The 23,880-nt window shown below is 38.9% G+C and overlaps 1 protein-coding gene across 1 annotated transcript in view; it reads left to right on the top strand.

Annotated features, from left to right (window-relative positions):
* The window catches only part of CAP2 (cyclase associated actin cytoskeleton regulatory protein 2), a 68,305-nt gene that overhangs the window by 40,023 nt on the left and 4,402 nt on the right, over positions 1-23,880 (top strand). Inside the window, 8 exon segments of the mRNA XM_008922283.4 lie at positions 4,548-4,691; positions 4,912-4,997; positions 6,690-6,795; positions 19,666-19,750; positions 19,753-19,842; positions 20,702-20,877; positions 22,026-22,149; positions 22,374-22,456. Of these exon segments, the coding sequence (XP_008920531.3) occupies positions 4,548-4,691; positions 4,912-4,997; positions 6,690-6,795; positions 19,666-19,750; positions 19,753-19,842; positions 20,702-20,877; positions 22,026-22,149; positions 22,374-22,456 (894 nt within the window).

Here is a 23,880-nt window from a genome sequence, read left to right on the forward strand (position 1 = left end):
TAATGGGGAGCACCTCTAGAGTCCATTTCTTCACATCTTTTAATGTCTTCTAACATATAGTATTCTAATATCTATTAATATGTGGAAGGAATTCCTCAGGGAAATCTCTTACTTCATTTACAGTAGAGGGAATCAAGTCTCAGCTGCGACAGATGCTCACCTTTTAAATTGTTAGATCCGACTGGGGCAGAGTCTATCCATGATATCTTTCATCCCTGAAAAGGATGAAATGTGGGATGGGACTGTACGAGGTTGTTTGCAGAGATAATGGCTGTGTCAACGTTAGTGTTTCAGCTCACAGTGGGACTATATTTCTCCTTTAAATCAGCCCCATTTACTATGTCATGATTCACATTATAGAGCAGTTCTAGGGTATACAAAGTGGGTTTATTTCTGATGAAGTTAAATGGAAGATAGGCTCCCAGACAGCATCTAAACCACAATTTACAGCTAGTCCATAATAGCCCCCCCCAAAACATGTATAGTGTGAATGTCAAGGCCTCAGTACCAACTGCTTTGCAGAATTGTTCTATTAGGCTGCACTATCTGCCAACACATACAGAGACACTTGATTCAAATCAACTCCATGTTTCAAACAAGCCCCTGAAAAATACAATGTAAGTGTGATGGAGATTTTGAACTGACGGGAGAAGGTAACAGAACTGTACACCATGGAATAAAGGTTGTAGTCGTGCTGTTCGGGTTGCAGCTGAGTAAAATAAAGGGGCTGCTGATCCCAAATGCTCTCAGCTTTCTTTTACTGCTTCTATGCCAAAGGCTGCCAACCCCTCTGTTATCATAACTTAAAAGGGTATTTCTTCTCTCGCCATGTTTTTTTCATAATAAGGTTGATTTAAACACTATAATAGTGAGGTCTGAACTGTGTTGCCACCCCTTAACATAAAAATTCTCCAGTAAACAATCTCATCCTTCAAAACCATTAGCTTAAAAATACATAAGATCTTTAAAAACTGTATTTTTATTTACCTGCAGGGTTTCATGCCTTTGTGATTCATGCTGGTAGGTTTCTGGACAATAATGGTCCTGAGAAAATACCCATTTTCTCAAATTAAAGCTGAAATTTTCAAGTAATCACTGGCTCAAGCAGTCAAAGTTTAATCATGATACTGAGTTTAGTGTGACTTCACAGGCAGATCACAAAAATCACAAAACCTGAAAGTTTAGTCATTCTCCTGAAGCAGTGTCCATGTGCCCCAGTCCTGTTAAACGTGGGGGACTTCTCATGTGGTTATTGCAGAAACATAGAGGAGAAAAAAGTCTGTGAGGTGTGATCTGTTGGAATACTGGTATTCCAGGCCATTTCATGAGACTGGGCTGCGAGTGTTAAGTCTCTGAAGGCAGTTCTTGTTGCATGCTGTATGTTTTTTGGAGTGTTTTGGCTAATCACAGCAGTAGTCTTACTGCTCTTGAATTGCTAATAAGAATTATAAGACATGGAACAAAGCTGGCTGGTTGTTTAGGTATTCGTATTTAAAAAGACGATCTGGTTTTAATCATTATTTAAAAAAGGAAAAAAGCATACTGGGAATTACTTCTGATGGTTCTAAGTTGTGCCCATGTTGCATTTTTAAACATTTCAGCAAAATGGATATTATAATAGGAATGATGTTTATACAGAGACTCTTAAATTTCTGCTAAACAACTGTACTGCGTCTTAAATGACAAGAAATTTTATCTAGCACATGCCAAAGGCATGCTGAAGATTTTTCCAACAGCTCCGATCCATCTCCTTGAATTCATTTTTCCTTAGACATACAGTATAGACAAACATTTTATTAACAGTCAGCTGTTTTAATATCCATTGCAATAAAGAGATTATTCTTCTAGAACCCTCAACACAACTGTTTCTGCGTTGTAAAGCCAAACAATACTGATTACTGCCAGAATTAATGAGCCTTTCTATACCCATATGCCATATACACTGTAATTCATCTGCAGTTTAATCACTAACTAAAAATTTAGAACTGAGACAGAACTCAATTAAGCGATTCCTTGCAGGCCTGTCTGTGTTCCTGTGTCCAACCCTTACACAGAAACTTATATGACAAGAAGCTGGCACAAACAGCCACACACTTTGTGCAGCCATTGCAGAACAGGAGGAGTGCAGAGTGAAAGGGTGGCAGGCTGTCCTGCTCTACCAGTTCATCTCACATGGGACAGAGCTGAGCAAAGCCTTAGGTCCTTTGTGGCTCTTTCTGGTGTCACTGCAGTGCCAAGGGAATGATTACTTCAAGCTACTTTCCTTAGCAATACGTATTTCACCTTTAAAACTTACACAGGGGACTTTTTCTGTGAAATTAAATAAATCCACTACATTTTTATAAACAGTTGGTTCACTGGACAGATTAGGTCCTGTGTTCTGAGAGACAGAAATTCTGTCTATACCACTGATAGAAAATCCTCTGAAAAGTGTCTGGGATTTTTTCTAGGAGGAATAGGAGGAGGTGTGGGACATTGTGGGTCATTCAGAAAAATATTTGACCCTGATTTTGCCTTCTTATCTGTAGATATCAAAGTATTCTACAAAGTAAAACAGCTATATTAACATTATTTCATATCTGGGAAATTGAAGAAAGCTAACACAGCTTTTCTGCAACCTGATGGCAATTTGATGGGAGAGCTGCAAAGAGACCCCCCATTTATGGATTCCCACTTCTGTGCCCTATCCACAGAAATGTACTGCCTCCCAGTGCTGTCTAGATATACCAGGCATCTGTGGAGCTTTATTTTTAGACCCGATATTCTCTCTGGCTGGAACTGGGCCATGAAGATTCACAGTAAGCTAAGGACTGTAAATATCCCTTAGACTTTATGGGAGGAAAACTGGCATAATATCAAAGCAGAACAAGCATTTTCTTAAATTTCAGTTTTGTTAGCTACTGTCATACTTGAAAGATTTCCCTGGAAAATAAGAAAGAACCAACCAGCTGCAGCATGTTGTAAACAAGCAAAAATTAGAAAGAAGAATTTCTGCAGGCATTTTCATGTTATGGCAACAAAATCAGATTTTAAGAACTACAAATCATGGAGGTTTCAGGGCTTTTTCAGACTTAATGACTTATGCTGGTCATTAAGTCATCAGCAAAAAATCTTTTCATTTCCCAGTAATACTGTAAATATTTGTTTTCTCCCAACCCACTTTGTTGCAGGAGAAGATCAAATATCCCTGTGTATTTCAGATTCATAGGCCAATTACACTACCACTAAAATATTAAGGCTCCATAGGTGGATCAAAATTCTTTTCAAAATGCAGAACCCCTTTTTGTCATGTTTTTGAAGTGTCTTTTGACCTGTGTTGGTCCAAAGCAGACATGCTTATTTTAAGATAGCATAAAATTTTGTAAGGCTGAGGTCTTGTGGAGGGGTGAAAAGAAAGACCTGACAGATGACAGAGATCAAGCAAGACATGCACACATCATCTTATGTATGTCGTAACAGCATTAGTCCTCAAGAACATAAGGATTAATTGTCTCCAGCAAGCACACTATTCCATTAAAGAAGTAGCCCTAGAAAAACTGAGAAAAAATGCAGAGTTCTGCTACATCCTGAGTGATTTTCAAGTGAAGTGCCTGGGAGAATCAGAATGGTGCACTGTCTTTGGTGGGACATCGTATGGGTTCTGTGAGTATACTTTTGCAATGTTATAGGGTTGCAAGGTGTAGCAGTTGTTTTGCTGATGAGCTGATGACTCCATGTCCCTCAGTCGTCTGTTTTCTGAGTGAAAGAATTTTTCCCAGTGAGTTAGTGCTCTAAATTAGTTTTTCTGAGACATGGGGCCAGTGTGATTAGCATTCACTTTACACAGGAAAGAGCTTGGATAACTTCTACATTCATTCGTTTTTTCTCTTCACTCCAGACACTATTCCTTCCGTTCAGCAGTCATTCCCCTGGATACCATTCGTTTCTGATTAACACAGGAGAATTTCCCCAAACCATGGCTTGCAGGCAGTATGTTTCCCATGAAATCCTCTCACATTACTTGCAGCCAAAGGAAATTAAAACATTAAAACATACCGATAGGGAAAGCTGAAATTGATATTGCCTTCTGTGTATTACTTTCTTAATCTTGTTGCCAGATGATAAGAGGCTGCTAACAAGTAGTTTGTGTTTCTTCTAGAAAGAACAACTCAATTAATAACATGAAAAACTGAAAAACTCAAGCCAGTGGAAAGAGTCTTGAGAAGTTCAAGGGATATGACATGCAAAATACAAACATTCTGCTAACTCTAAGCTATGGGGTCTATGTGGTTCTTAGCCTGGGCAGCATGTGAAAATGCTGCAAGCACTGAGAACATTTTTTGCTGCAACACATTATTAATACTTAATATCTGTGCATTTTATTGCTGCAACCAGAGGAAGATAATTAATTTGTTACTGTAATGCAGAAATTTATGACCTTTCTTTCCAACTCTTAAATCAGTGGGCAGGGAGGACAATATTAAACCACAGAGCGTTTTTGGACACCCGCCCCCACACTGTTAACGGCAGCGTCTTCTTTTATTTCTTTTTTATTTTTTTTTCCCCAGAATGAGGTGGCAATGCTTCTCAAGCCAATATCAGAGAAGATTCAGGAAATCCAGAACTTCAGAGAAAGGAACAGAGGAAGTAAAATGTTCAACCACCTCTCAGCTGTCAGTGAGAGCATACCTGCCCTTGGGTGGATAGCGGTGGTAAGTGACACGTGGGAGGGCTGGGAAGGGTGTAAATGTGCTTCTGGATGGTGCAGCCCAGAACAGTTCCAAATCTTGCAGAGCTCTGTAGTCTCATCTGTATAGTTTCTCAGTCTGCTACATCCAAGAAGGTAATAATGTGTCAGGGAAGGTGTCTGACTAATGTTTTACTTCCTTTCTCCTTCTGTTGTTTCCTGCTACCATGGGTTGATGGTCCTAGTCTCCTAAACCAGGCCCTTATGTCAAGGAGATGAATGATGCTGCTACCTTTTATACTAACAGGGTATTAAAGGACTACAAGAACAGGTATGTTGCCAAGCCCCAGTATCCACTAGCCAGAGAACAGAGCATTACCCATACCAGTAGGGTTCACGATGCTATCATAGAAAGTATTTTGTAAACTAAAAAGCGTTTGATAAAATCTGCTTGCAGTAGTATAGTTTTCCCTCCTCATCTTTGACCTGCAGCATGTTGCAGCGAGAATGGCAGCAGCACTAGCAGTGCTGGTTTTCACTATCTGCACATTTTAAGATTATATTTAATTTTCTGGCATTCCAGCATCATAAGCTTATGTGCAAATGCATATTTGCATAGCAACATGTGGCTGGCTAGCTGCTATTTTTCCTTGTCTTATTTGTGCACTCATACTGATGCTGTTCTTGCTCTTCACTTGAAAATGCGTATTTAGGTGGTAGGTATGTACAGCTGCACATCAAACTCCATAGCTCCCAATTTAATTTTTCTCTATACCACTGCACTGTTATTAAAAGCACAAGGAGTTAACAGAAAAAATTCCATGAAAGATATCTGTGAGCTGATGGACAAAAAGAAAAAATACAGGTCTTTCCTGTGCCCTCTTAAAAAAGCCATGTATAAATCTTGTTGATTTGGTACTTTTGAAGGCCAGATATTAGCTCCTGATTTTTATGTCACAGTGAAGAGCAGTATTTGCTATTGAGTTTTTCCTCTTTAGTGAGGAAAACTTTATAAATATTAAAACCTTTTGTGTCTATTTATATTTCTTGTCTATGTATAAATATATATTACATGCTATATAGAATATTTCACTTTATATGTATTATATATTATTCCTAAAGCCTTAGTTCACCTACTGAAGGTATTGCCTACTAGAGCAACTGAAGATTTTTACAGTATAGCCTTAGTACTCATATTGGAGAAAAAAATGTCTCATGTAATGGTATAGAGTACATTATTTAGGTATTTAGTTCTTCCTTTAATAAGGAGTTATTTTCCTATTTTCCACTGAATCAGACCACAGTGTCTTCCAAAGTGTGGAAGGCTCTCCCCTGACTTCAGTAGGCTTTGGATTAAGCCTGTTGACCCAGATCCTCTGCATTATTAGGGATCAAACTCCAAAGGAAATAAATAGAAGGTAGACACACAAATCCTTGTAAACATCCAGACCCCAGCCATCACTATTCAGTAATAATTTGTCATAAGTAAGGACTCCAACAGTTTATCTCTCTCTACATACTTCTTGTTTTCATTTACAGTCCCATTGGAAGACTAATGATAATGATTCTAGAGCCAACTTGTGACTTGTACTTTAAAAATTTTTGATCTATAAATACTTTAGTCTGATGACTACACTATGATCCAGTATTAAACATTTGAACTCGGAAGCTAGAATATCTTAAAGAACCCATGGATATTTAGTTTTCTAAAGTTCAGCACCCTGAAATGGAGGCTGGGTACCTGTTGCACAGCTCAGGTCCTTCTTCAGTTGATTTTGTGCCTGAGCAGAATGATGACACACCCTTCTAGCAGGAAGCACTCTCTGCTACAGACATCCATTGGCCTTCTTGGTCCTCTGGAAGGAGCTACAAGCTTTCCAGTGTAGTAGGCCTTACTATTTGCAGCATTGGGCTGGCTGGCTGCCTGCTGATTTGTTGGGGTTTACCTGCTGTAAGCAAGAATAGCAATGCTTTCTGTTTTTATGTACACTTACAAATATAAATATTATCTCTGTTTTTACAGTGACACACGCCATGTTGATTGGGTGAAGTCATATCTGAACATCTGGTCTGAGCTTCAAGCTTATATCAAAGAGCATCATACCACAGGTCTCACCTGGAGTAAAACTGTAAGTACTCTTTCTTTCTTTCTTCAAGAACAACTGTAAAATGCAAGTAACCAGTTTGACTTTTAATGCAGGTCATTAGCTCAGGAAAAATAAATATCTAGGCCAGGAACAGAAGTCATGGTCCATGGACTTCCCAACCAAGCCAGTAAAAGTTTAAAAGATGGGTGAAAATGTGTCAGGCCATTATGGTCCAGGTTTGGAGGAAGAGGGGAGAATTATTTGGGGTGATTATAGTCATAACCCTCAGCTGCACATGGTGAGGTGAGGCCGACATAATTCTCCATGCCTGCTACAGTAGAAGGTAGGAACAAAAACAAGCCACAAAAAATTGAAGGACATGTTAGACTAAAGGAGAACTGGGGGAACATGGCAGGGAAAGGAGAAGAATGGTGGAAGGAATCTGAACAGAAAGATTTAATAACAGGAAAAAGAAACATAGATACAAGAGATACATAACAATTTATTACTTCATAGATAGATAGCTTTATACAACTGTTATATTAGACGTACAGAAATAATTCCTGAAATACAAAGAGAGAGAGTAAATGTGACAGTGTCTAATTACTTATTCCTCTGTGTGTTACATCTGAGATGCATAGAGAGATGATAGCAATTACTATTTTTCTCTAAGAGAAGTATAAACATGAAAAATTAATTTTCTGTTGGGTATAAGTGTAAGAGTTTATGTCCACTGTCTACATTGATGCAGTGTTCTATATTGTTCTAATAATGTACTCATGTTTATTATCAGAATAGGAGAATTTCTGAAGTATATTAAAAATGTAATCAGCCATCTCTTTGCTGATATCATCTCCTAAACTTACCACATACTCGCACATGCAGTCTTTCACACCAGATTTATAATTTCTTCTGTGTATGGAAATATTATTTTTTTTGATTGAGTGACTGTTCAGAGGATTGATGTAGGCCACCATTTAATTCCCACACCAAACAATTTTAAGAACTCAGGAACACAGGGAAGCAAAATAGAGCTTTCAGATTATCTTTAATGTCGCTTCCAACCCCAGCTATTCTATGGTTCTATGGAATAAGGCCTGGAACACCTCTCCTATAAAGACAGGCTGAGACAGTTGGGATTTTTTCACTTGGAGAAGAGAAAACTTCATAGAGACCTTTTTGCAACCTTTCAATATATAAAGTGGGCTTATAAGAAAGATTGAGAAAGACATTACCAAGGCCTGTAATGACAGGACAAGGGGCAATAGTTTTAAACTGAAAGACTGAATATAAGAAAGATATTTTTTATTACAAGGATGATGAGACACTAGGACAGGTTTCCCAGAGAAGCTGTGGATGCTCCATCCCTGGAACTGTTCAAGGCTAGGTTGGATGGGTCTTTGAGCAACCTGATCTAATGGAAGGTGTCCCAGCCCCTGGCAGGGCTAGATAATCTTTGAGGTCCTTTCCAACCCAAACCTTTCTGTGATTCTGTGGTACCTGGAAAAGGTTGCTTTATCTGTCCCTCTGTGGAGGTGATAACCATGTAAGAGAATACTTGTGCTCAGCAACAGAATATACAGCTTTCTCTTCATACCCTTCATTAGACATTGTACAAGTCCTTACAGTACTCAAGTTTTCAAGTGCTTGTTCAAATACAGGAGACACCATGATCTGTGTGCACTTCCTAGTCTGAAGCAATGCAGAAATGTTCAAACATGATAAATTAGAAGACTGGAATTACTTGCTCCTTTGTAGGTTTCTGTAGTAAAAATTTAAAATATAAAATATTATTCTTTATTTAGTACTAAATGTCTTGCTACATCTTACTCTATTACAAACAGTGAATGTGAGAAGAGCTAATGATTTTTAAATTATTATTAGATAAGGAAAAGAAATTGTCATGCCCTGTTAGCTGAATTAATCTGAGGAACTTGGGACGAATTTAGTTTTATTAAAACAGGGAAAGAATAATTTTAATCTTTAATAGAACTTTGCAAGCATGGAAGTAGTGTTATAAGATAGAGGCTGATTACAGCCATTTGATCAAACAGGAGAAGCTCTCAGTGCTGTTGAGTACTGGTAATCTTATTCAGAAGTGTAGCTGTTACAGATTATATTTGACTGGTCTTAAAACCAGTATCTCAGCCATCACTTATTTATAGTTTCCTCTCTTTAGTTGTGCAAGAAATTGCTGAATGCAAATCTAAGTGTGACTTGTTTATTCATATTAAGCATAGTTTCCTGCCATCAGGAAACTATCACTGCATTTAAAGTACTAATATCACTTCACTTTGGATATTACTCATATCTGGAAGTTTTCTTGGCAGTAGGGCTTATTTAAATTATCATTCATGTGATGTCAGTCCGAAAGATTAAATTACAAGCACATTTTTATGGATGTATATATTTTTTAAAGTTTTACTTAATGTGAGTATAAGGAAATTAGAATCCAGTAAGTTAGCGTGTTGTTTAAATAGCTTGTTGAAATGTTATTTAAATATTTCTATGAAACTCGGTAACAAATACATTCAAGAAAGCAATGAGTTACTCAAGTGATAATTTCATTTTTGTTACACATTTTGAAGTGAGAATGAAAGTCACAGATTCACGCCGTGTGAAGTTAAGCATAAAGGTCTGCAGAATCAGGGTCTAGACAGAAATACAATATACATAAAAGCTGTAGATATACCCCAGACACAGTTGTTAATCATTGCACACAGCAGCTTCCCCTTATATGCATAAAAAGGAAAAAAAGGAAAAAGCAGTAGTTTGGCAAGGCATTACCAAAATGGAACATTTATGAAAGGGAGACATTGATGCAGAAATGGTATTTTATTATAGACAGAGAGAGAAAGAGAGAAACTTCTGCATAAGTACAGATTTAAAAGTATATTATACTGATAATTTACTCTTCATATCTGCAGAAGTCAACAAAGCAATGCTTGAAGTTTCTATAAAAAGCTCTCAAGTAGCATATCTGGATATTTCTAAAGAGACTAAAGAGTCAAGAAGAATATTAACTACTGCTTCTCTCAGAGCTGTATTCTCATAGCTTGAGCTGCAAGAAAACCCCAGGAACATCGTCCTAAATCAGACTATGCTTGGGTTTCCAAAGAAAAGGGGACAGGATATTTTAGTGGGCAGTTGGCCTCTTAACCTATATGTGCTGTAGACTGTGGTGTGTACATTTCTGGCCATGGTCCATGGCACTATCATAAAGCTGTGCCATTTCCAGCCCCCACGTACCCTTCCATCAAGCTGCACAGGGCAGCTGCAGCCAACCTTGGAACAGATCACTAGTGTATAGAGTAAAGTGTTCCTGGCTCTGGCAGCAAGCACACAGGCAGATACCATAAAGGAAAGACAAAGAAATGTCTTAACAAATTACACAACAGACACTAAAACAGGTGCAAAAGGTTGAAATATTGGCCAAGCAGTCAGCTCTGCCAGCAGCAGCTACCTCTATCTGCTCTATAAGAATTTTGCGATAAAAACAGATGTTTACAGATTTTGGGATCTAACACAGTTCTCTCTCCTTATTCACTTTGGCTCTGGTTCTGCCAACATGTGTGACAATATTTTACTTCTTAAGCACATCCTATTGAAATGTGTGGGACTGTGTAAGGCGAAAGCCAAGAAATAGTGTAGTTAAGGACCTTTAGACCTTTTGGATCTGAGCCTGTTTGACTACTTATGTGGAGTGGTGGTACAAAGCTGGGCCCTATGTAAATTGTAGACATTTAAAGGCATGATGGATGTGGTTAGGATATTTGTTGGTACTGTGCTCACAGAAGAAAAGTACATATTTAAAGTATGTATGTTTGTGAGCAGGATTGTCCCAGAGAGCAAAATGTTCCATGTAATTTCACCATGAAATAGTCATTTTCGTTAATTGATTGTGCATATATCAGAGAAAGTCTGCTTGTCAGTGGAAATCACATGGATCTACAGTATTTCCTTGAAAGTGTAATTCTGTAGTTCATTATTTTGAATGTAAAGTGGCCTTCTGCCTTATACATCCTGTGGTGAGTGGCTGCTCATTGTACTCACTGCATCTCAGTTTAGCCATCTTGACAATGGGAACAATAGCAATTATCAACCTAATGGAGATTTGTTTTAATTTGCTACTGGATGTGACATTCTCAGATGTCAGTGAGTCTTATGAAAAATCTGTTGTTACAATGAAACATTTTAAGTGCCCAGGGTAGCGTTTTACCTATGCAGCAATTGTCCTTTTTGCTTTACCAACTTACACCACAGCTGTAACAGTGACCTGTCTTTTTTCAGTTCTTACTGATAAACAGCAAGTCCCTTTTTTTTCCTTTTTTTTTTGCCTAAGGAATGGGTGCTGTTGAAGCATGCCTCTTTTTTTTGGTGGTGCAAAGAAATTAACAGCTCTTATATAAGCTCACAAAAATAATAAAAAATTTGTTTGTGACAAGGACTGCATAAATAATCTGGGGGAAGTGAAACTTCTGCTCCAATTTCTGCAGGTTAACTTTGCAGCTAGAAAACAACCAGCAATAATCAGAGATTGCTGCAGTTTTCCATGCATCAAATGTGTGTTAAGAAACGAATCTTGCTCAAGGATAATTGTCTTGGATCTTTCAGTTGCAGGTGGATCCGTAGTTAACTTTTCCTTCTTTGTATGCAATAGTCATTTAGGGCAAATTTTACCAGCAGTTTATTTACAAACAGGAAATATTTACAAATTAGCAGTGAATTTTGTTACAGTGTTTAGTTTCTAATATAGAATTTCACTCAAGTGATGAGTGAAATCCTCCCCCCCCCCTTTACAAATCAAAACAACTTACAAGGAAGTCTGCACATCTTTACAAGCAATCGATATTTATTTAAATCCTGTTTCCATTGAAGCCAGTAGAGTATTTTCAAGTCTTTTTTTTCCTGAAATATCATTTTAAAAAATATTTATTAATCATTACATAGTAGTCTAAGGACATTCTTTAAAAGCTGGAATTCTCCACACCAAGAAGTACTGTCATACTTCCTACATAATTCCTACATAATTCCTGATTGAGTGCAATTACAGTAGTTTCAGTGCAGACCATTTTGTTCTTGTTTAAAATAATCACCTCCAGACATTTTCTTATAAAATGGCTCTGCCTCTCTCCTGTTCTACCAAAACTGAGGTGAACAAGCTGCACAAGACCAATTTCTGCAGGCGAAAGCCTCCTAATGTCTGTCCAGTATCTCTTCTATGCTGTGTTTAGTTTGACCTACTTATCAAGCAGCCATCGTCTGAGCCACTTCACTAAAGCTAAAGGTCAAAACTGTTGTGCCAAATTCCAGCCACAGCCACAACTGCTATCCCAGGGGCCTCATTCTGATAGAAGATAGAAGTAAGGGCAGCACAGATGTCCCAATTTATATGCCTGTATCTTGAATGAGATGGAGATATTTTCGGAGTGCTCAATTTTATTCAGTCATAGCCTTTTCTCTCCTTTTCTATATCCCTTCCATTTCTTTTTCTACCCTTCCCTTTTCCTATTTTCTTATACTTTTTTGTTGAAAAAAAAATCATCCTTTAATTGCAAGTGTTACTTTCCCAGAGAATAGGCAGTGTTCTGTTTTTTTGGTACACTGTCAGTTAAAAAACCAGCCGTCCTGGCAACTCTACAATAGTTGCCTCTTTGGTGGAGACTTGCTCAATCACATCCCTGCCCCTTTGAAAGAAAGGTGTTTTACTCTCTTATTCCAATAATGGCTGAAAATATTTGTCTTTACTGTATGTCAGTGGTGTTCTCTTAACATTAGTGACCAAACACCATTGAGACATGTTAAGGGAGAACCTGGGAGAGGCTTGTTTGACAACAGCTGTCAAATGCCACATGACCTGTAACATAATGCAACCTAGTTCCAGTGGAAAAGGTAAAGGAAAAAGAAAACTGAAAGTATGCAAGCTGGACGAAAAAGGGAAAGGTACATCTACTAAAACTTTTACTATCTTTCTAAAGGGATTGGTCTTCTTTTTAACTGAATTTTTATGTAAGAAAAAGATGGTTGAATCTGCCCATTGGAGCACATTACTTGTTGGCAATTACAGTATTATACAGTTCTCAAATGATTTGGAAGACTATGGCTGTGTAAAGCATTTCTGGTTGGGTACCTCTAAAGATGTAAACATCATTTTAAAGTCCTGAACAGGTGATAAATGGCACAAGTGTATTACAGGGGGCTTCAAAGTTTGAAAACTCTACAGATAAATAACTGTTGAGATCTGGTAACAAGAAAAGGACCTGGCCTTGTTTTTGTTGGTTTGTGTTTTAACTCACAAAGATTACAGACCCTGTAAGTCAGCTGTTTCATCCAGTGAATTGCAGATCTCAGGGTAGCATAACCCCTTGCAGACAGGTGGCTTAAATACAGTAGGTAATAGAACTGTTGTGCTAAGCTACTTTTACACAAAAAAACACCTTAACAAGAGCTCTGTGCCCCTGAGTCACAGTCCACCTGTTCCCAGAGGTTGATATGTGATATTTTGAGCTTCACGATTCTTGTCTTTGGCTGTGCATATGTATGGAAAGAACAATACAGAATGCTGTAATCATTTTGGGTGTGATTACTATAAAGAGGGAGAAAACAGGGATATCCTTTTTTTTTTTTAGAAGAAGAATGTATTCCCCATTAGGACTCCTGTTTATCTGCTGCCATGAAAAGAAGGCTTTGCAATAAATTAAAGAAGGGATTTCATGACCTCTGTATAAGCCACCTGTTGCCTCAGCTGCAAATAGGTACTTACCTCTTAATAGGAATGGCTAATAAAATAGGTACTATATACTATACACACATATATATGCATATATCATTTACTTATATGCATTAGGTAGATGTTTATAATCTTCTGAGTAAAATCAACCACTGCAGCTGCAAGAAATACATGTTCATTCAAACGCTGCACAGCAGGTTCCCACCACAAGAACTTTATTCCCTCCGGTTTCCGCACTGCACTGTGTCAGCCGAAAGCTGGATAAACACAGAGGAACATCACGGGTGTTTGTACAGGGTCTGGCACGTAAGCCCCTCATATCCCCAGAGATACCAGCCTCTTACTAGGGCTCCTTGCTGCTACAATACTACAAATATAGTAACAGTGACATGGAAGGCTAACCCAGGGAGCTGTTCAGCAAGAATAGCTCAGGAAATAGTAACATCTGCGATAAGACATAAAAAGAAATTCTTAGTCTCTTGGTAGCTGGGTTTAGACCTAAAGACACGTCAAGCTGCCACCAAAAATTAGTGACAGTAAGGCATCCAGAGCACTTGTGTTATGTATGAACAGCATTTCATTTCTCTAACAAGACTGGCTGTTGCCCTGTGCTCTGGGGTAAGGAAGCCTTTAGGAAAAATGTGTTCAACAAGGCCTAGCTTCTCACAAGCAAAGGGCTTTGCTCAGCTCTACTGTAATTTCAAGGGAATTAAATGAGATTCGAGATAGATGAATTTCAACCAGCCAGCTGCCTCGACATAAACAGTCTTTCTTTCTTCCAGTGAGCAAGATAGGTAGCCAGCATGGAGATAAAAGGGGAGTACATCACCCATCTGCCAGTAGTACAAGATAAAGGTAGAAATACAACCTACTTTGAGGCTGTACTGGAATTCTGCAAACCCTTGCACAGTGATAACAATGCGTTTATCAGACCCAGCTCCATGAGCAGCATCAGACACTGTCCCTAGAGGAAGCTATTGTGCCACAGTCAGTGGGAGGCCCTTGGGTCTCTCTGCAGATGGCTCAAAACTATCCAGCAAGGAGCAATCCCTGACCCATTCCTGCCGCCTGATTCAGAGCGTGGTTTAGTTGAAGCAGAAGACACTTCTTTTTCCCTGGGAGGAAATTTCTGGAATGTTTTATGCCCTACAGAGCTCTCACTGTATGGTCACAGGGCCCACATCTCCTTTTCTTGATAGGACCTTACTCCGAGAATTAGGTATTTCCCTGTTTCAGAAAGCTCTGAGAGTAAGTTTTAAAGCACACCAAGTTCACTGTGATGCAAAGCTAGCAGATTAAAAGTTATGGCTTATTTTTGTTTTACATTTTCAGAAAGTAAGGCCGACACTATCTGTTCCTGATAGGTCTTACAAGGGGCGTATTTGTAAATTATGGAAAAATGACCACACCAGCATGTTAATGGGAACAGTGGGCTATCAGTATAACTCCACGTGGTGTCTATAGACACCATGGCACTGAGAACAGCAGCTGTTACTGAGGCAAACAGCTGAAATAAAAGAGGAAGAAAGGCGGCTTGCAAATAACCGCCTTTGCGGTCCAAATGGCTCTTAATACTCTTTGTGTAAAGACACACTGTTGTTAACATCTGCTTGAAGTTAATCTGAAGAGTTGTTTGCAAATAGCAAAGCTGGTAAGCACCTGCTGCTTCAGGCTAGATGAACTTTTGTGGGCATGTAACATGCTATTTTATTCCAGGCAGCTCTCACAAACACTGCCCTGTACAGAACAGAAATGAATGGACTTTGTGAAGGGCACTTTAGTTGAAATTGGATAGGACTATACACACATATTACCAGATACCAGAACAGTTTAAGAGCCTGGTTCAGAAATATTCTAGAATCTGAGGGTCTAAGCAGTCTTGGAAAGGTGACTAAGGAAAGCAAAGTAGTTGCCAGTGACTTAGGTTGGTAACTTGGAGGTTTATGTATTAATAGAGGTCAAAACTAATCAAAAAAGAAAGTCCCTGGAACCACTTCACTAGACTGATTTTAAATCTGCTCTTTACATCAGTGTGTTTAAGTGCAGCACAGGTCCCATCTTCCTGGCATGCAGGGAATGCAAGAAGTGAAACGTGTTTTCTGCCTTTCCAGTTCACTTTTGTGCTTTCTGCCCCCTTTTCTCACAAAGAACTTCACCTCACTTGAATGTTTGTTTGATTTCAGTTACGTAAATCAAAATGGCAAATAAAAGAAGACGAAAGCCAGAGTAAGACTGACCCCCTCTTTACAGCAAGTCTCTGTATGGCTCCTCATTAGTGAGACTTGTCTGTCTTTTTCATGCTGTTCTATTTCAATGGGGGATGGTCCTACTGGATGTGTCCGTGCTGTAAGATGGTGGATCTACAGTGGAGCAGTTAGTTCCACCCTGTATTTTAGTGGCCTTTTTTCCTTTGATTAGTCCTTCGATTTTGCCTGGCCTAATTTATGATTTAAATTGTTTGCAGTTTCCAGAATGGCCATAGATGTTCAGACATAATTAAAAATACCATGATACAATATCTGTTAGCTTCTGCAGCTGTAACTGAGGTCATAATCTAGACAGGAATTTATCATGCAGGAGAAAAGTTAACAACTAAGCTTTGGTCCATCTCTCTATTTCTGCAGCTGCACAAAATTAAGAGGAAAAGTGGGAAGGGTGTCTGAAACTCAGGTGTCTTCCAAGACCTTGTGACAGCTTCTGTGTTCTTAATTAGATCTAACTTAAAATCATAGAATCATAGAATCATAGAATCAATTGGGTTAGAAGGGACCTCCGAGATCATCAAGTCCAACCCTTGATCCACTGCTGTGGTTACTAGACCATGGCACTAAGTGCCACATCCAATCTCATCTTAAAAACCTCCAGGGGTGGAGAATCCACCACCTCCCTGGGCAGCCCATTCCAATGCCTGAGTACCCTCTCTGTAAAGAATTTCTTCCTAATATCCAACCTAAGCCTCCCCTGGCAGAGCTTAAGACCTTGTCTTACTGATAGTTGCCTGGGAGAAGAGACCAACCCCCACCTGGCTACAACCTCCTTTCAGGGAGTTGTAGAGAGTGATGACGTCTCCCCTGAGCCTCCTCCTCTCCAGGCTGAACAGCCCCAGCTCCCTCAGCCTCTCCTCATAGGACTTGTGTTCAAGTCCCTTCACCCAGCCTTGTTGCTCTTCTCTGGACCTGTTCCAGCACCTCAATATCCTTCCTGAACTGAGGGGCCCAGAACTGGACACAGTACTCCAGGGGTGGCCTCACCAGCGCTGAGTACAGGGGAAGAATCACTTCCCTGGTCTGGTCCTGCTGGCCACACTGTTCCTGATCCAGGCCAGGATGCCATTGGCCTTCTTGGCCACCTGGGCACACTGCTGGCTCATGTTCAGCTTCCTGTCAAATGTTTCATGTTTCAGATTCCTGTCAAATCTTTTGAGCTCAGTGGAGATAACCACTGACGTTGGTGGAGGGACCAGGATTGTAAAGAAAAGAGGAGGCAGATGGGCAGCATGAGTTCAATGAGTAAATTTTTTTTCTTACTCTTGAAACCCACTTAAAGGACTAGAAGGTCTTCGCTCTTCAGGTCAGGCACTGAGATTTTTGACTAGACTTGTTTTTTCATCAGTACTGCTCTACATGGGAAAGATGCTTTCCCAGATCCTTTCCTAACTCTTCTCTTTCTTAGAAGTAAATAAGACATTCTCCAGTCATACAAACCCACATCCAAACCGAATTGTTGTATTTAAAATCCTTCCTTTTGTCTGTACTTTCACAAGATAGTTCTTTCAGAGTTCAGGGAGAGAGATTATCCACTTCCCTCTGAGTTTTGCTTCCGTCTCAGTTACATAGATATTCCCATACTTCAGTTGCCATTTGGGAAACTGCCTTTGATGCACTACTCAGCAGCATCATTTGAGCCTGGAGTCTTCTGCATGATCTGTGACGGACTTCAGTTTGACACTTTAAGCAGAGAGACTGGCAGTGACCCACCACTCTCTGTTGTGTCCAGAATACCCAGATAACTTCCAGATTTTTTTTTTTCTCTAATGCATCTTTGCAGCCTTTGCACAATTTAGTTGGTGTTAATTCCAAATCAACACGTGAGTCTTATGGACACAAGTTTCTGGAAAACCACAGCACTGTATTTGTGCAGGTGGAAGCAATGAGGTATATTTGAGAAATGAGATGTCAGTCTGGAGTTTAGGAAAGCAGATTTTTATCTCAGACTTAAAGTTATTAACCACTGCTATTAATCTCCTCCCATAAAGCATACATAATTCATAACTACATGTTCACACTGTGCACGGTGAGTGCCGTTTCTGGGTATCTAAGTATTTTAAAAAGCCCCACAAATGCAATGTTCATAGTTCTGGATAACCAGGACATAGTGGATTCAGTTGCTATGGTTGCAGGCAACAGAAAGGGAAGATCTGTATTGCACCTCAGGCAGCAACAACTGATTGTGCCATTAAATCCACTTACACTCTTTTTTTTAAAATTATAATAATTCACTGTTCTGCTGACTCTGCTGCAGATAACATTACTGGTATTAGCAGAGGCAGGGAGACAGACACTATAAATTGGGGGCCCAGTGAAGAAGTTGTCCCCAGCCTAAAACAATAACCTGTAATTAGGAATTATGTAAGCAGAAACGCTGAGTTAAATGCTTCCATGCAAAAATGGAATGTCTCTAAAAGCAGTCCACTTCAATTCCAGTATGTCTTGACAATAAATTATAATCAATGCCAAAAGGAGGTTCTCATTTGTTTACACTTGATCAAAAAGATTTAATAGCATAGAAGAGAGCTTATTCCCTTAGGAGATCTTGGATCCTTTTTTTTTTTTTTAAGTATGTCTGAAGAGTAAATAAAAAAGGAGCATATGCACCTCAGCCCTTTTTCCATTATCAGTTTGGTATTACAGGCCAGAACAAGTTTACTTTTTAAAAAATAGCTACAGTTTTCACTCTTGTGAGATGCATAAACCAGACAGACACTTTGCTGTTTCAGTTTAGTGGAAAGCAGGAGTAGTAGTATCATAAATTGTTAAAAATATCCTCTGAGGCCAGCTAAGCAATATCTATTTCTAGTATGGATTACCAGGGTTGCACTTTTAACAACCTGTATCTCCTAACAAAGGTAGCCAGTTAGAGAAGCTGTGACTTTGTAAGTCACTGTACTTTTCTCATTGTATCTGCCCACCTTATAAATATCTGCTGGTGCAATGTACAATGTCTGTATAGCCAGCTAAATTCATCAGAAACAATCTAATTTTCTCAATGGTTCTTTTAAAAGTCCCTTCTGTGCTGCAGAGAACTGGGATCAGAGTGACACTCAGTGGCAAGACAGCAAAAGTGATTCTTAGATTCTGTCTAACACTTATAATTAGGATTGTTGGGATATTATCATAAAATATTAGTCAGATCATTACTAGTATTTTTTGTCTTTTTGATCATATTCTATGTAGGCATTATAATTCAGACCAAATGTACTTTTGATTATGCAAGCTGAAAGATTGTATTAGTTACTTTGCCAAGGCCCCCTTCACTCATAACTTGTGTGCTGTGATCTCCTGCAACTGAAAAAAATAGAAAAAAGAACTTGATAAATTGAACTAAAAACTCAAATATTGAATTTCAGAATCAAGAGACTTGAGTCACTTTTACATTCCGTGGTATTTCAGTCTTTGCAGATGACTTGAACAGTCATTTTACATCTTGCATACAATTCAGTGTGTTCCATTTGCATAACTGACTGTTCATGACCCTCCCAGTTGCTTGTGTTAGATCAAAACATTTTCTGTACATTTCTGAATGCACACCAAGATACGTGTAACTGAACTTGGTATCTGAAAAAAAAGGAGACATTTTCCCTTTTATGTAAGTAAACACTGGAATAAATTATGGAATCTTTACTATTAATGATTTTTAACATCAGTCTTAAGACAAATATTTCAGATGGAGTAGTTCTGCACTAAGGTAGCAGTGTGGACCGTCAGTCTTTCCAGCCTTGCCAGCTCTGTTACAGGGAAGGATTCATAGGATTACATTTGATTATGGGGCTAGAAATTCTTCTGAGCCTGTGGCTGCCCAGAGCCACCCAAACTCACAGCATCCAAGGATGCCAATAAAAAGGTATCGTGACACAGTGTTCCTGGAAACTCAGTATGTAAATAATTTCCATCTATCTCACACAGGGTCCTGTCGCATCATCCATGTCTATGCGATCTGTTCTAACAAGCGGGTCGTGCCTTTCCCCACCCCCGCCGCCGCCACCGCCCCCATCTTTGATACAGAAACCGCAAAGGATGAAGGAACTGAGGCTCGCTCAGCCCTGTTTGCACAGCTTAACCAGGGAGAGGCAATCACCAAAGGTCAGGAGAAAAGAAACTGAATTGTGACCCATGAGTCAAACTACATCAAGAGCTATTATATGTATTAACCTAACTCTCACTGCATTTTTAAGTCACATTCAAGCAACTCAGATCTTTCTGAGGCTTGCAGTGGTCTGATGGAGAAGACTGCACTCCAAAACCTCCTTTAGAAGCAACAGCATCCAAATGAGTTCGGCACACCTCAAATTCACACAATTTATTTAGAGGTATCCTTTTTTATTTTAAGGCAGCCAAGCTGTATATCTTCAATCCCCAGTAGCTGTTAACCTCTAAGGTGCAATTGGAATAAAGATTTATCCCTCTTTCTGATTCACATTGAGTGTACCAACCTGTGTCAAAATGCGTTACGTGTAAGGTAGAAAGGTACAGCTCACAGATCGGCGTGGAGTGCAATAGTAAAACTTCTTATATTAATACTGGACAGCTGTAATTAAAGTGAATGCCTATTAGTTTAAATACATACGATAGATATACAGGGATAGGTCAAATACTGTCATAAATTAGAAAAAAACCCCTTCATTTTGTAGATGGAAAAACATGACAGAACAAGCTCTCAGGGCTTGCTACAGACAGAGAGGGGCTAGAAGACTTTGTGTGATTTCCTGTTGTAAGATGCTAAGACAGTCCATCCACTGTAGGTTTTATATGAATTGCTAAAGTGTGTTGGTAGTTACACTTTAGGTCATTACCCAGGTAAACCTTGAGAAAATAAAGCATGTAAATTCACAGAATCATTTAACACAATTACAAATAAACCTTTCATGCTTAAATATGAACGCTCTTTGGACTGGAAAATAGACTCTCTTTCACAAGCACTCTTTTTTTTGCTTTTCTTTAGGGCTTCGACATGTCTCTGATGACCAGAAGACTCACAAGAACCCCAGCCTACGTGCCCAAGGTCCATCTGTTCGTTCTCCAACAAAAAGCCATACTCCAAGTCCCACCTCTCCCAAAAATTCCCCACAGCAGAGCCATGCCCCTGTCTTGGAGCTAGAGGGAAAGAAGTGGAGAGTGGTGAGTTCAGTCACACCTCTGAATTGCACCCTGGCACACTGCAAACCATGTTGAGCTTCTCTGCTTTGCTACAGATTAACTTCTACTATTCTGTAGCATCTTTAATTAATTCATTTTTCTCTGAGAATCACTTATTATTTCGTCCCACTGGAGAATGTCAGAAACAGTATATAAATTCCTTGCAAAATCAGGGAATGCCCCAGAAACAAGTCCAGTAGAGAACTCCAATTAAAATCTCTTTTTGCAGGACATTTTTGCAAGCAAGGGAGAAGAGTGTTACCACAGACCACTTTTTCCAGATACCTTATCTGATGGAATTACATATTTATTTTTCATTGCTCTTTCCATGCAAGCATGTTTCCCGTGCTTAAAAGTAGAGAAGTGTTTTCCTTTTGCTCAATCTCTAGATGGAAAAGAGAGATTTGCTTAAAGTTTGGGTGTTAATTTATGTAGGCATATACCAAAGAATCTATGAATGAAAATTGATTTGGCTGTGTTGGTTAACAGAGGGAGGAAAGAATATGCAGAGTTATACAGAAGGTTATATAGACAGTCACTACTATGGAGCCGAGTTTGCATAAGGTGAAGTCACCATTTGCCTGTGTCATGTTGCCTTACTCTTCTAATGCCTGGAACTTTCCTTGTGGATCCCTAGCCTTTCCTGGACATCCATGGAGTGAAATTATCCTTTCATATTTCATAATGAAAGGAAATTTCTTTACCTATTGCTCCTTTATTGTATGTGGTAATGCCTGTACTTGTTTATAATACACTGTACTGAACACTATATAACGTTTGGGAAAGAAAAACTTGCTCTGTTCTTCAAGGTGACAGTCTAAATTAGATGGGAACCAAACTACAGTTTTGTGAGTGCCTTTTAAATTGTTGTGAGCACAGTGTCTTCGCTACAAAATTAATGGTTTTTGTTGTGGTTCTCCAGTTCTGCAGCTCTAAAATATACATGTGTCATCTAAGGGTGAATTAGGTGAGTTATCTGATCACCAAGCAGATTAGGATTTTAAGCCACAGGAAGGATATTGCTCTGTTGTATCAGAAGATGCAATGACTCGAGGATAAGTTGTACTCAACTCTATCTGACTGTTAGCTAGTTAAAAACAACCAATTAAATAAACTTTCTTTTGAAATAGGAATATCAAGAGGATAAGAATGACCTGGTCATTAACAACACTGAACTCAAGCAAGTGGCCTACATTTTCAAGTGTAACAAATCTACACTTCAGATAAAAGGAAAAATCAACTCAATTACTATTGGTGAGTGGATAGCTCAGCTGGGCTTTAAATGCCAATCTTGAAAATAATGACTTATGTGATTAATAATGCATCTGAATCATTCCATTCATTTTAATGGATTGATTACATGAGTGAAGTCACTGAGCTATGCAGTGCCAGACTGGGAATTTTCGTACTTAATGTAGCAGGTGTGCATGTATTTGCTTTTGTCTTGCCTTTCTTATTTATGATTGCTTTTATTTTAGACAACTGTAAAAAGTTTGGCCTTGTGTTTGACAATGTTGTGGGAATCGTGGAAGTGATCAACTCCAGGGATATTCAGATTCAGGTAAATATCTATTTGCGACACAAAGATAGACAGAGAACAAGAGGGAAAAAACCCATGTAGCTACAAGAGATTTTAAAAACTCACAGAGCACAACAAAAATAAGAAATAGATGCATCCAAATGTATCTTTATATGCACTAAATTCTGCTGACATATTTAGAAAATGCCTATGAAAACTATCAGCTGTCACTGAACAAACACCCCATAGCCCCCTGCCTTCTGGTTCTGGTGAAGCTGAGAGATCTACACACTGTAAGAATTGTTACTTTTGTCCCTAATCTGCTTGCTTTCGTGCTAAATAGCTCCTAGCACTTGAAAGTTCAGTGGTGCTTAGAGAACAAATTCTGGCAGTTAGCTAATTGATTTCTAAGCGCAGAAGATTTTTTTCTTTTCTTATCCTCTCAATGGAAATGTTCAAATAGATTGTCAAGGTAAACTAAATGATACAAAGTGAAAGTAGGTGACGGGATTTTGAAAAATCTCCCCAGCCAGCAACGTGACACATTATATGACCAAGTAATAGACTTACTCGCCTGCAGAAAGATTAATCAGAGCTCATCTTCCTTGTGGTTCTCATGAAAAGAAAATAGATGTACTTTAAATCTATACATTGCCCTCTCTACGGTGGACACTTGTCCGGTTCAAAATACAGTCTGCCTGACATTTACAGCACTTCATTCATCCCATTCCAAAGAGGTCCAACTACCAGCTGTAATACTGGGTTGTGTCCAGCACACATGACCTAGTCTCAGGAAGGGACTTCAGGATGCATTATTTTAAGTGAAAAAGAAATTAAATGTTTATTAATTATATCAAACTGCCAGTCTTCAAAGTGAGGTCTTTTGAGTAAAAGGCTGTGCCTGCTGTAGGACATTAAATACAGGCAGTCCCGCCCCATGCTTCAGAATTGCTGGGCACAGCCACCACAGGGAATTATAGCAAGATGGGTTTTTATGTTTTGAACCTTGTGCAAGTGACTGACGTTGCTACTAACTGTGCATCGTCTTCCGAGCTGTAACAAGCAGTTTATTCATGATCACTACGTCTTCTTATGGCAGAGGCGGTCAGTTAAAGACCCCAGGCATTTATTTGAGCAGTTTTTAAATAATTCGAATATTTTTATCCTTACCTCTAAAACTATTTGTGAAAGCTGAAAAATTCATATGTCATGAATAGCAAAACCACAGCTTGTTAATACTCAAATAAAGAGGAAATATCTTTCCTAAGAATCAAAATTCTTAGAATCAAAATTGATCATGCTCTATGAATATTGCATAAGGTTTCTATGCATGCAGTGGAGCAGAGTGGGGATCCACTTAAGAAGGCACAGTCTGATCATATGCTGCATGCTGCTTGAATCAGGCAGCTTCCACAGGGTTTGTGTATGACAAGTGCTAAGCACCTCCATTTTCTCAGTACTTTGAA

Source organism: Manacus vitellinus, unplaced genomic scaffold, assembly GCF_001715985.3.
Source record: "Manacus vitellinus isolate BGI_N305 unplaced genomic scaffold, ASM171598v3 scaffold_39_pilon, whole genome shotgun sequence".
NCBI lineage: Eukaryota > Metazoa > Chordata > Aves > Passeriformes > Pipridae > Manacus > Manacus vitellinus.